We start from the raw sequence: 14,207 nt of genomic DNA on the forward strand, positions 1-14,207 counted from the left end.
CCTATTCATTAAGAGGCACAGCCATTAAGTGTGTTTAAATCTTCACTATTTTTTAGTGCTTCTTGGAAATTCTGGGGATCTGGTTGGCTTACAAACCACAAGTTAAAATACTTGCTTGCGGTTTTGAGTTGACTTGAACGAAACCTTTGTGTATCATTTATCGATATATATATATTTTTTTTAACTTTTTTCTTTATCGCATTTCTCGAAAATCTTAACGACAAGCGTCACCAGCCACAGCTAAAATCCCCACTCCACTGGCACATGATGCAGCTGAGAGGGAGACAAAAAAAAAAAGTCAGTGAGGCCCATAAAAGTCATTGGGCGCACAGCGACACTGCTGAAGCTCTTTAGTGGAGATGAGGCACAAGCGTCACTCACAGCAGGACACTGTGCAGAAGGATAATTTGCTCAATAAAAGTACATCTGCCTTTCTACTGGGACTGCACAGGGACAGAATGTCCTGTTGTTGTTTTTTCTTATGTTACGCTCCTCTCGACAATTAATTTAATGCTAGAGGATGAACAGCTTTCTGGGTATATTAAAATTCAATACAACCTGCATTATCAGTGATGTTTTCATGTTACTTAGGCAGGCCTGTTCAATTGCTTCGGGAAATTCAATTCATTCATTCATCCATTCCTGCTAGTATTTGTCCTTCCGTGTTTACGTCAGATTCATTCCATGTCACAACGGCCATCTCGAACATTTGGGCGTGTTGATGGAGTCACAGTGCACTACGGTGTTACTACACCCTGTTCAGGGTAATTACTTTTTATAGACCTCTCCTGCTTGAAGACTGGTGTTGAAAAGCGAAGATGCACCTCCTACTGCGGGGGATTTACTTCCTGTGTCTGTGTTGTTCTGCCAGAAAATACTCTCCTCTCCCTCATGTCTGTTGCCGCTTGCACTGCTTATTTCAATATAGGTCTCCAAAGATGAAAAGAAGAAAATGGCAAACCCTGTTACATGACAGCTAATCTTAACATTCAAATCCATTTAAAGTTATTGGATCAGCTCTGGCCAGACACGCTGTCTTGACACAGGAAAGAATCATTTCACAGAATTATTTAGGGATGATTGTTTCATTGGAGAGCAATAGCCATCAGCGTGCGATCCTGCAGATGGATGGAAGAGGAAGCCTGCAAAGTTGTGTGTAGAAGCCAGAAACTCCTGGACTGAAGTCACATAGGAATGAATGGGAATAAAAATAACAGTTTAAAAACCCCAGACTGAGTGCCAAGAACTTCCAAGGTGGCACTTGAAGTCTGAAAATGTGAACGGCAACTCATTTGAGCAATTTCTATTTTTTAACCCGAATGTTTGCCAGACACACAAGACCCTCCTACTATACTCCAAAAAAATCAGCCAAGCAGTGTCCTACTCCTTTTTCTGGATATTATGGGTCATTATTATATTATTACATGGTTCTTACTCGTTTTTTCCATGTTGGTTTTCTCTGTTATGTTTGTCTGTTTATGTATGTATGTATGTATGTATGTATGTATGTATGTATGTATGTATGTATGTATGTATGTATGTATGTATGTATGTATGTATGTATTTATTTATTTATTCTGTTTTGTTATTGTCAATTCTCACATGTCTGAAAAATTGTTTTTCATTTCTTTTCATTCATTCAGCAGTTGTTTAGTTAACACATCAGAAATATGTTCAGATAACATGATTGAAAGGGATTCATTCTTCTTTATCTGAATAGATGGAAATATGTGACATGATTGAAGTACATTAACACAACACAATATTTGTAGGTGAGAGTGCTGACGCACTGCAGTACTGTGTGGCCCCTTAATATGCTGAAGTTAATTACACATATCTGAGCACAATGGCCGTCTCAGAGTATCTAAAACAGGCTCAGATATTTTGACTATGTAGCAGCACTCCAAATTATTCTGTTACACTACAGAAATTCAAATAACATTTTGCTCTACTACCGTATATTTACACTCCACAGTAATAATCCAGATGACACAGCATCTGAGGTTTGAAAAATATTGTTGGGATTTTCTGATTTCTTTGCACTAAAAATATTTTAGTTCTCAGAAAATAATTTTATCCATGAAAATAGTGAACAAGTACATTTGGCAAGAATCTATTTATATGTTTTGCAGTGAGCCCACTGAAAAAACTAACACTGGCTTCCCAATTTTTGTAAATTACATGGCAGAAAGAACAAGGTCTTAAATCTAAATTTGGTTGTTTTGGCATAGGTGAACATGTTTTGGCAGAACAAATTGTAATAGTTTGTTTTATGAATATGGTTTTTCAGGACACAGTGCCTTGAGAACAGAGACGAGCAAAGTAAGCTCACTCTGTGTGGGCGGCGAAGACCTGACCTCAGGATGGGGAGGACAAAAGGTCTAAAAGCACTCTCATTTAGACAGACCTGCATACCAAGCTTTTCTGTGCACATGAGCGGCCGTATTTTGACAGCGGTGCAGATTAACCAGCGGTTCTGATGAATTTGCCTTGAGACATTGTCCTCATTTAGTGACAAGAGTAAGCTCCTTTATGTTCTTGATGGAGCTGCGCAGTGGGACAATGGTTTGAACTTCAGCCCAGAGCGAGAAGATCCAGGATCCTTCTATAATTCAGGGCCTTCTGAAGTTTGCATGTTCTTCCTACGCATACTAACATTTTATTCTGAGACTCTTTTCACAATAAGAAAATCTTGTTTGGTGAATTTGTGACTCTGAATTTCATGTTTTAAGTGTGTTAATGAGTGATTCTGTCTAAATGTGGTTGACTGGTCCAGGATGCACACTGTCGTTCATCAAAATTGAGCTGTGGACTGGCTACATTTGATAAACTTGTGGATGTACTGTTTTTGTGTTGGATTTTTAATATAATACCCAATAAACAACATTAAACAGCAGCATAATGTTGAAGCATTAATGTATGTGGTATTAATGGTTAGTTAGTACTTATTTGGTTTGACTTTAATCAAACTATATATTTTTATCCAGTGTTGGAAGTGGCTATGGAAACACATTTAATCACCATGCTGGAGTGCATTTCTTTTCCACTTTTGTCTCAACCAGGGACCACAGGTCAGAAATCACACTTGCAGGTATTTAGAACTCACTGTGCTGATTACAGTGAAGTGGAGCCCACTCTTGTCTGAAGAACAGCATACCCATCACACAAATTGCAAAAGGTGACCAGGATTTGTCTTGTCCTCTCGGGACTAATGAAATAACATGGTTTGATAGGTTCCATAGAGGTACTGCCCACTTAAAACTACAGTTATTCAATGCAAATGCACAAATACGATGACAACCTGTAGGACTACTCATGGAAAAATGTGTTGGTTTAAGTTTAACCCTTTCCAGGAAACTTTGCAAACTACTATATAATGTAATTTCTAAACCACAAAAGAGTATCAGGCATTTAAATGCTGTATGGTCAGCATAAATAAGCACAGAGAATCCATTTTCATATCTTATTAAATCTATTGAAAAGTGTAAAACTCATCAAAATGAATGATTTTATCCTAAAACATTTCACTATATATTTCATACATTATTAAGTACTAGTGTGTTACAATAGAGTACAAGAATAGACTCCTCTAAGTATGACTTACTAGTTGCATTTGTTATGTTTAAAAACTGACATATTGTCTTTTGGCTTTCATGTGCAAATCACACATGGTTTTTCCTTTTTTATTTGCATAGTAATAAGTCCATTCAAGATGTCATGGTAAATGTAAAATAGCATTGTTGGTTTAATACAGTAACTTAGTGAATCACTCCAAGTATAAACCCTTTCTCAACATCGAGTGTTATGACGTAAATTGTGATCTGTGACTCTTGACAGTTTGTCACTTGTAGCTTGGAACAAACAGGAAGAGTGATTCTGAATATGGTCACTTTCCTGATGAATGGTTATTGTTGTTGTTGCATAATATTCCCAGGCTGTGTGCTGCAAGGTTTACCTTCAGGGTCACTTGTTAACTGCAAGTATATACACTTTGTACCTCTGAAAAGCACATTTAAAAAAAAGAAAATCACCCTAAAACATTTATTTACAAATATTCAATTATATACAGTACCAGACCTTTCAAGGTGTGATTAATACAAGCAAAACAAATTCCAAACAAAAAGCATATAATCCAACAATTTTACTGTCATTACAGACATTGCTGTAAAATCAGTCATGCAATAGTTTTGCATGATAGCGACAAAGTGTCTTCTTGGATGTTTTCCAACGGCAAACATTTTACAACAGCCAGCCGGCAGCTCTCCAAGACCCCCAGATTTTAGTGTCTCTCACGGGGAGTTCAAAGCTCCTACATCTCGTCGGACCACTAGACCCCTCCGATGTCTGTAAAGTAATCATGCATAAACGAATGAGTTTGGTTTCCTTCACTCATAGAATTTGGGAATACAAAACAAGTTTCCTGGGATGGAAATGCAGCTTTGTTAGTGCTTTAGGTATAATTAGTGACAAACCGGGTTTTTTTTTTTTTTTTTTTTTTTTAAAGGTATTATCATGAGGCGGGGGTGGGAGGGGGGACTGTAATCAGCAATTCAATGTTTCTGGCTGATGTGTGCATTTCAGATCTAAACAATCACATTTTTCTCACTCTTCTGCTTGGTAGCAGCTAAGGCACCGTGAGATCTTGACCCACCGTTTGACCAGTTTCAAAATAGTTCTTATCATGCAGTGACTGTAAATATTGATGTTTCTTCTCTTTCTTCCTGTCCTTGGTAGAATACGTGCTACATCTCATGTCCGTGGTCTCCCTACAGGCCTGTAAGTTGCACCTGACCATTCCTCCCACCTGCGTGACCTCGTCTGTCTCCAGCTTGTCCCCCTGCCGACTGGAGCCGCCCACCCTCTGCCTGCCTCAGCTCTGCATGCGAATCAGTCTGGATCTCGCTTGGGAGGAAGCGGAATGTTTTTATTGGGAAGTTGGACAACCATTGCAGGATTTTCATTCCATTTTCAGTAGCTGCACTCCAAAGGAAGTCCCGTTTTTTTTTTCTTACATAAGTCAGCCATCACTAGTGTGGATTAATGAGCTTTACCCCATACAGAAAAAGCAAACGAGGCTCTGTGTCCAAAATCCTGCAGTACAAAATGTTCATGATTGAACAGCTGCATGGTTCAAGAACAAAAACTCTCTTTTCTCCCAGTCAACTGATTCACTACCTTTTAACTATTTATCTCCTGAATTTCAGCATCAATAATCTCACTGCTTGAAATCCGGTATTAATCAGTGAAATCCGATCTGCCACAGTTAGTCTATTTCAGACAGTCTTTAATTTCTGCTATATTTCTGGCTTGTCACTCAACCTGTGGCAAAGCTCCAGTCTGTATTGTTGTTGAACACTGAGGTGTGAACATCCCAGTGCAGATGTTATCTCCATTTCCTGAGGTTATTCTCGTGGTGCACCTACTGTATAATTCACAAGGGTTTAGTCAAGACACCCTCACCACGCAGTTTGTCTTGTGAAATACGCACTTGAAGGTTTGTGACAGGGAGAGATCGACTCCTTGTTTCCATGAAGGAGACCCCAGGGGGAAACTTCCTGTATTTTTGTAACCCGGATGAGAAACTGTTGATAACGTTATGTGTGTGGGCGCCAGCAGGGAAGGTGACATTAGCGACGACTCAGAGGAAGAGGAAGTCAATCAGCAGAGCGCGAGAGAGGAGCACAATAGGGTGGCATGAGAGGAGAGCCAAGTGGGGAAAGTGGGAGTAAACACACACATACACACAAACGCACACACAAGGTACCTCTGTCTACAGGTCAGCGGGGGAGCAGGGTTGTGTCTGCACATGCATGCACGTGTGCTCATTTGAGCATGGAGTATGTCTGCTCATTTAAGTGCATTTGCATGTGTGGGAGTGTGTGTGTGGGATCACAGTTGTCTTATTCGCACCTGGCAGGGCCAGTAGTGAGTCAGCAGTGGTGAGAGGTTGAGCTGTATTCCCCGTCACACAGCCCGAAGTTGTGTTAACCTTTAAGACAAAAGGCGGTGACGTGTGTGGGCTTCTACTAATCCGGTGAGGAAAACCATCTGAATGTCATGTATTCTTCTAACAGTCGTCATAATCAGATTGGAAATGTGTGGTAGAGGTATCTCAGGAAACAATTCAGCAAATCGAATCGAATTTGTGAGGGAATTTTTGTCACTTTGGACCATACCCTTGTAGGAATCCACAGAATTATCACAAACTGTAGACTGGTTACCAACTTTTTGTACTTGGAGGTCCTTGGATTTGCTATAAGAAGGTTTTCGACCCCTCAGATCTCTGATTTGCAATTAAATTTCATTAAACACAAATAAAGACAGACACACCAACTCTCGTAAACATACAAAAGCAGCCTTGATGGATGGATGGATGGATGGATGGATGGATGGATGGATGGATGGATGGATGGATGGATGGATGGATGTCTTGTTCTTTCTCATTTGCAAAATTATATTTACTTGTTGAAGCATTGTTTTTTTCAGAAGGTTTTTTAAAGCTCTGTTGCATCACAGCATTAATTTGAAAGAGCAGAATTTCCCCTGAATCATGAGTGAAATGAGGACATGTCGATATGCCTTCTATGGACATCGTGTGAACCTTGAACACAAAACCAGGATCGATTACTGGGAAAGTTTGTTCTAAGATTCAAGGTCCCTTGACAATGTGTACTGCACTTGACATTTTCCCCTGGCTTGTTCAATACTCTCGATGAAACACCTGTAAAAAAAACAACAAACAAATGAGAGACTTTCCAATGGCAAATGACAAAACATAACAGATGAAGTTCGACATAAAAGCATGTCAGGATTTTGTTTTTCTTTTCTTTTTTGGGTTGATTCCAAGATGGCAAAACAACAAAATTTTCTCATCTTTGGTTCACAAAATCCACTCTCAAACATGTTTTAGATGTCTCCTTGTTTAATCATACTGGAATACAAACCTTCAGGTTATCGGCCTCCATGAAGCTGTTTCTCTCAGAATCACATTGTATGTGTTCAAATGAAATGTTATCATATATTCCAATTAGAAAGTAAAATTTTAGCACCATACAATGGATCCACATGCGGTTTTATCTCAGGTGACTCATTGAAACTGTGTAATTCGAACAAGCGAACACCCTGGACTGCCCCTCCCCAGCCTGCAAGGATGCATCACAAATCTCTATCAGATGCGAGGCTGAGTCAGTCTCCATGTCAAGCATGAAGTATTATCATACAATGTAAAGTGATACAAGTTTTCCCTGAAAGAATAAAGTCTGGGATGTGATGTGTGCGTTCCTGTCAAGTCTGTGACGTCGTCTGCACTGGATCATCAACACTGGTGCAACAACAGTAATCCTACACCTGAAAAGCAGCCTTTCAAGCCGTCTGCGAACATGACAGCTTCTTTTTTCTACTGGTTTCATGTGGGCATGCAGTTTCAGTCGAGTCAGCGGGGAGGAAGTGATAAAGTTGACGTGAGATGACTACATCAAAAGCCTTTGACCTGCTTGAACACACACACATACACACACACACACACACACACACACACACACACACACACACACACACACACACACACACACACACACACACACACCACACAAGTGATGTACAAAGACTCACTCACTGGGGTTTAAGATGGGAAAGGTGAAACATTTAGTTTGATGTTCGGTTCAAAGTGTGAGTAAAACACTGACAAGTCTGCCTGAAAACCCACAACACAGTGCCTGTCAGCTATGTTTAGTGATACCTCGTGAAAGTATTTCTGTTGTATCGCTGGCTTACTGTAATCTGAAGGTGATCACAGGACAGAAAATATTCAAGGGCCCCTCTGATTTTTGTAATTTATGTCACCAGCAAATTGATGTTCTAGAGCAGGCCCTCTGTAGTGCCTCACTGTAACTTTACAATAACAGTTATGCTTTTCTTTTTCATTTTGAAGCACAAGAATACATAAAAAAATTCCAGTCAAACACGTGATCAATGTGACATTTGTATATAGGGATGTTTTAATATTTCATCAACAAAGGTAAATAAAGTGACCTTCTTGTCCATTTGCATTCAAAGAGTTTGATTCAATGTGGACAAGACTTCTCTTAGTTCTTTAGTTCTAATCAATTTAACATAAAATATGTAAGATACAATTACATTTTGAGCTAAATACAGATCAAGGTAACAAGCAAAAACGATCATGTTTTGATTTTTGACTTCCCTGCTTCTGCAGCCACTTTCCACAAATTTACATTGAACCAAATGATATAGACGCCAATAATGTGCAATCAGCCTGACGTCTGTCCTACGATTCAAGCTCAATGTAACCAGAGACACTTTGTCTAGCATAACTTTACCTGACAGTGTCACTGTTTATCAACAGGATCTAGGTAATTCTGGGTTTTCAGTTGTTTCCCCCCAACGGTGGATAAATAACGTGAGACAGTTTCTGATGCAGAGAAATTAGAATATTTCAGAGTTGCAGAATCACAGTGCAGACATGTCCAAATTGTCACCAATATAATGTCATACTCTGAAATACGTGATTACAACACAGCTTCAAACACTGTAAATAAAAAGACCAAAATCGTATTTAGTATATTACGTCTCTTTACAGTATGTACATGAGCAGATTTGACTGTGATTTATGCATTCTCTGATTATTAAATTGTTTCTATGTCATTTTGAGCTTTGAACAGATAAATTATGCATTGCAATAGGTCTGTTTATACTTATATTCCATCAAGACAAGTTTTATTAATTTTCTGGATAGTTCATGCTGTTGGAATATTGAAGAGCTAATTATTGGAGAAATCTCATTTTTGTCAACAATGTGGTTTATACAGGGCAAAAAGTAATGTTCCAACATGAAATATAAACCAACCACAGGAAATGATGGAAAATCAATATTACCTTGTAATTTTGCTACACGTGGAAATACAGCTGTTCACTACAAAGCTCGTGAAATCGGATTCATTCTTTTGTATTGAACCATCAAAAGATCTCCCATCTGACATGGATTTAACTAATGGTGTCTGTTCAGTAAATTATGTGTGACTTGTGGGTGTGTGGACGTCGGGGTTTGACAAAAATAGTGAAGTCAGGATGAGCGAAAGTGGAAGAAACACCCTGTTCCCCACTGTGCTGCACACAAAGCATCTAATTCCCAGATACACCCCATCATGTACACGCCAAAGACAATCAGTCCCTCCCTTCTGCCACCGAGTATCCTCATTCTCAGGGTGAGAAAAGGTCCCAGGGTTGCTTGGCTTGAGGTAAGCGGCAGCATCATAAATTCAGTTTCAAAATAACAGAGTCCAGGATATCCTGTGGTTAACCACCAAGGCACAGATATCCGATTGTCTAACCAAAAGGACAACACTCATTCATAATCCTGTCGGCCTTGATAGATTGAATATGGATGTTTCAGGAGATTTTATGAAAACAGGAGTGACTTCAGATGCCCTTTGCTGTGAGGAAAATCACGTTTTTAGCCAGCTGAGTTAATTCTTTACAGCAATTTCTTGGCGAGTGCATCCTCGGCAACAACAGAACCTTTGTACTTGCCTCTTGCCTCTCTGAATATTTTCAGGCAAAAACTGACTATATCATAAAAACAACAGACATCCTATACATCCTTATATTGTAACACACCCCACAACAATGTGTCCACACTCCAAATGATTTCTAAAGCAGGTGTTCACACTTGCAGGGCCAGCGCCCACCACACAATAAAAACATCCTTAGAGATGGTTGGTGTTTATGGCTGGGTTGTCAGGGAGTCCTCCACGTACATGGCAATAAGGAAAGAGTTTATTTACTTTGGCTGTGGAAGAAGGCTCTAATCAGATGCCCGTGATGCAAATGCACTGTTTGTCCCCTCGTCTTCTCCTCCCATCAATCTCCTTCTACGTGTAGTTTCTGTTCACCTTTCACCTCCTCACCTCAGGTCACTTTGTCGTGTTTTGAGAAACCGTTTCTCAGGTTGTCTGAGTGCCTGAAATATGAGTACAACAAAAGCATGAATGACTTCCAACCCAGTGACTGCTTGGCTTCCATGTTGGTGTTCATCTGTCAGACTAAAGTGGCCGCTTCTGTTTTCATAATCTCATGCGCTAAAATTATGACAGGCTGCATGTGCAGGTATGTTCTATCATTTCTGCTCTTCCATTGTCTTTCCTGCTAACCAGCAGGTGAAAAGAAAGGCTGCCAAATAAAGTAGATCACTCAGGTTCGGGGGGAAGAATCGTCATGTGTAATTGCTGCGTCGTCCCACCTTATCTGATTTTGCAAGCCTGTTATTGTAATGAAACACCAGTGGAGACAAGCCAGGAATGGTGAAGATTACACAGCATGAGCCATTCATGCCACAATCCATCCCTTCATTGCACCGGGTTTTCACACACATACACACACACACACACACACACACACACACACACACACACACACACACACACACACACACACACACACACACACACACACACACACACACGGTTCAGGAAGCATAGTGGGGCATGTGAGGGCTGGATGTGGGCTGGAGGAGGAAGACAGGGGAGCTGAGGTAACTACTCTGATAAGTGATGCATCTCTGTGCTGCATTGTGCATTGTGCTTCGACATGACAACCTCACTGTGAAGCGGCGCTGTAAAGTTAAGTCGCAACAAAGGATGATTGTACACTAAGATAAAAAAAAAAAAGTCATGTTGTGGCCTGTATGATGATTTAAGTACATCTTCACACTTCTTTGACTAATAAGGGGTACATTATTACTATTATTATTATTGTTGTTGTTATTGTCTGGTTGAGTTTGTTTCAAAAACAAAGTTGAATACCTGCATGCAACCAACTATTGGTGCCTTACATACATTGTTAAAGGCAAACTTTCCTTTATAATGCTGCCCTTCAGTGCCCTGCCATGGTTTCATCGGGTACTGCAGTAATTAAAGTTTATTGACAAGCAAATCCTTTTTGGCAGTAAATATTTTAATTCACAAACCATTAGCAGTGCTCTAAGTAAAAGAAAAAAAACAGTACAACATTGCCACGATTTTAAGTCACACACCTCAAATAGAAATGAATTTCACAAAAACTTTCTCAGAAAGAAGTGACTTGAGCTGTCGAACGTCCAATTGTCCTCGAGGTACATAGGTCTGGAACAGAGATCTGCTACATTTTTGGCATCCAAGTTCAGATTAAAGAAGGAATTAGGGGTTGGATGTAATGGAAAGTAACAGCAATGGTTTGAATTATGGTTTGGACTGAATGATTGGTATCACTCGTGTTTATTAAGCTGAGGCTTGTTTACAGACACAACACAGCTATATGCAAGACAAGCAATGAAAGGCCCCCACTGTCTTTCTGCCAAAACCCATCTGTTTAATGACATATACAAGAGTGGGCAATGTAATCATAGTTGATTTATGTTATTTAAGTGATGTATACCACATCTCTGCTCTTGAATCCTTCATAGTGACAGTTCGAATGAATTATAGTGTGTTTTTTCCTTTGCTTGTCTCAGACAGTAATGCTTTTTTTGTATGATTTCTCACTGTTTTTAGGAACGTCATGATGCCAGAGCCGCCGGTGCCCCTCTCCTCTAGTGCCGTGGGAGCTCTGCTGATCACCTCCCCTTCCTCTGAGTCCTGGCTCTGGTTACGCAGCTGCCGGGCGCGAGCAGCAGGTACAGTGATGAACCGGCTGACAACATTGATGTGGTAGCTGCGCAAAGCCAACAGCTTTGTGACGCACAGATGAAAGGATTGCGTTAGCTGCTCGGTGGCCTGCTGCTGGACAAAACTCCTGAGGGAGGGCTGCAAAGAAATGTCTTCAATCAGTTTCTTGTGAGCAGGTGGCATGTAGTTCCTCATGCGGATTAGAAAGGAACCTGAAGAAGGAAAAAAGGGAAAAGACTGCATCATCACTGCAAAAAATCATTCTCAGTCATTTGTAGCTGTCAGTGAAGAAAGCTTGAATCATCGTACTGCTTTTGTCCTCATGTTTGACTCCCAGAAGCTCATCAAAGCAGTGCAGCAGACTGCTTTGTGCTGCACTCCCTCCCGAATACTCCAGCGGTTGTGTTTGGACTCCTTCATAAATTAGCCCGTTTGGCATACTTGGGTTGTCTTTCCACCTATATGAAATGCTTAATTTCAAACCATGTTTCTCTAGAGAAATTACCACCAAGTCATGAATGAAGACGTTCCCATACCCAGACAAGTAGATCCTCATAATGCCATAGAAGACCGAAGGCTCCACGTACTCTTAAGATAAAAACATTAATCAAAACACGATTTAATATGATACATTTTGGTGCAGGAAGATTATATGAGTTAGTCACCATGCATCAGTTTGAGTGCATCAGTCATGTCTTGTATAGACCGGCTGATGCCTTCCAGAGCTTTCTCTATCGCCTCAGTGTCACATCGCCTGACTCCATCGATCACAATGGGAATGTTCTGTAACACAGACACACTCCTCAATAGTCTTCAATCAACAGTACAATAAACAATTAGCCGCTCAAATGTTTTTAATACTATTTAATAGTTGCTCACTTTGGCTCACTTTGAGTTTTACATTTTTGTTCAATAAGACTGTAGAAAGACTGTAAAACATCCTCACCCTCAGTGCAGGAGCTGCAGCCTGCTCCACCAGCAAGGTGACCATAAAGAAGCCTCGGACACTTTCTCCCCCTGGCAGGCTCACGAGCATCTCTAGGTTCCTTCGTGGTGAAAATGAACCAATACAATTTGTTCACAACAAAGCAGTGTGGTCCATTTAGACATATAGATGAAAAGAAAAACTATGTAAATGTACTTACTCCATATCAATGGGCCTGAAACCAGAGATATGCAGATCGACATAAAGAAAGACAGGTTTATATGTGACACTGATGAAACCATTTGCAGGAGGCTGACGGTCTCACCCATCTGGATCTTTCTTCTTCCAGTTTGCCAACACTGCATCTGCATGAGTAAGAATGGGGGGAAGTCCCAACCGCTGTGACACTTCCCAGTATGGAACAGCCAGGGTACGTGGCAGCACCTAACATAAAAGTGAATAAAGACCAAAAAACCCCCCAAAAAAACAACCAAGATTGTAGATGGCACAAAGAAAACCACATTGTTACCTCAACTGTGTCTGTCTCTCCCTCCTGCCACACGTAACCCATGGTCATCATGCCCAGGGCCAGGTGGGCCAGCCGTAACTCTCTGTGCTTCTGCAGAAACTCGCTGCTCAGCAGTGGCATCTAGACAGGAATAACAGTCCTGAAGCATGGCTCCATAAAGACGGTGAACTCTCCCGGGCAGTTTATTGCCCCCTTTTACCTTGTTAACATAGGAGCGCAACTCATGAGAGTGCACAAGCTCTGGGACCCGCAGGGCAATATCCATCCATGGCTGGTAGTACGGTGGAAGCTCATCCTTCGAACAAGAAGGTTTCAGGTTAGTGTGCGTCATAAAAAACAATGCAGAATAACTCACACAGGGCACATTTACAACAGTCACGTTTTTATTTTTAACTTTAAGCGGTGCTCTGCATTTTCACATTGAAGTCACAGTGCAAAGGCGAATAAAACAGGCAAAATTGTTTTGCATGTCACATCAGCATTGCAAGTACATGCTGATGTTGGATTAGGGAATAAAACAAACATGAGCCGTGCCAAATTTAAAATGTCCTGTCAGTTGGTCTCAATCAGCACTCCAGTTATGAGTTAACGGTTTTATAACAACACTGTGTGGATAGTTTCTGTGTATTTCTTTGTGTATCAATGTGCACCAATGGCAATTCTGTTCCAACAAGCTGTAATCTGGCAGCACGCATTCCTCTGACTGACTGAGTAATGATTAAAAAAAGATAAACTGTAGAAGAGCTCTTTCCACCTACCAGAGGTGCACGAAGGATAAAGCCAAGTTCCTCAGAGACATAGTAGGAGTCCAGAGAGAAAGGAGCTTCACAGTCCGTTTCTACAGAAGCCATAGAGAAAGTTACAGAAAACCAAAGACAGCAACGATTATCTGAAAGGTTCAGGTGACACTGGTCTGACTGGACTCTAGCACATAGTTCACTTTAACTCTTTGTCGTACGGTTAATGCTTACACAGCAGTTATCCCCCTATACTGTTGCACAATTTCAAGAAAAGTGTAGCAAATCAATACCCAGCCGTGGCAATGATCAATCCTACTTAGCTGAGAGGATTTGTAAATATCATTTCTGTCATTCCG

The 14,207-nt window shown here is 40.6% G+C and overlaps 1 protein-coding gene across 2 annotated transcripts; it reads right to left on the minus strand.

The window, feature by feature from the left end:
* Positions 1-10,954: 10,954 nt before the first annotated feature.
* Positions 10,955-14,024, minus strand: ido1 (indoleamine 2,3-dioxygenase 1). Of its 2 annotated transcripts, XM_080468414.1 has the most exons (10): positions 13,870-14,024; positions 13,311-13,406; positions 13,112-13,231; positions 12,908-13,026; positions 12,803-12,817; positions 12,604-12,703; positions 12,323-12,440; positions 12,194-12,245; positions 11,967-12,115; positions 10,955-11,869 (listed from the first exon to the last, which is right to left on the minus strand). In XM_080468414.1, exons 1-10 carry the CDS (start codon positions 13,960-13,962, stop codon positions 11,472-11,474), a joined length of 1,260 nt encoding a protein of 419 aa, XP_080324540.1. In that variant the 5' UTR covers positions 13,963-14,024; the 3' UTR covers positions 10,955-11,471. The 2 variants fall into 2 exon arrangements, with proteins under 2 accessions (XP_080324540.1, XP_080324539.1); XM_080468413.1 differs by lacking the exon at positions 12,803-12,817 and having other exon boundaries at positions 12,900-13,231.
* Between the last annotated feature and the right edge of the window lie 183 nt (positions 14,025-14,207).

The sequence above is a fragment of the Lipophrys pholis genome, assembly GCF_963383615.2.
Source record: "Lipophrys pholis genome assembly, chromosome: 7".
Lineage (NCBI taxonomy): Eukaryota > Metazoa > Chordata > Actinopteri > Blenniiformes > Blenniidae > Lipophrys > Lipophrys pholis.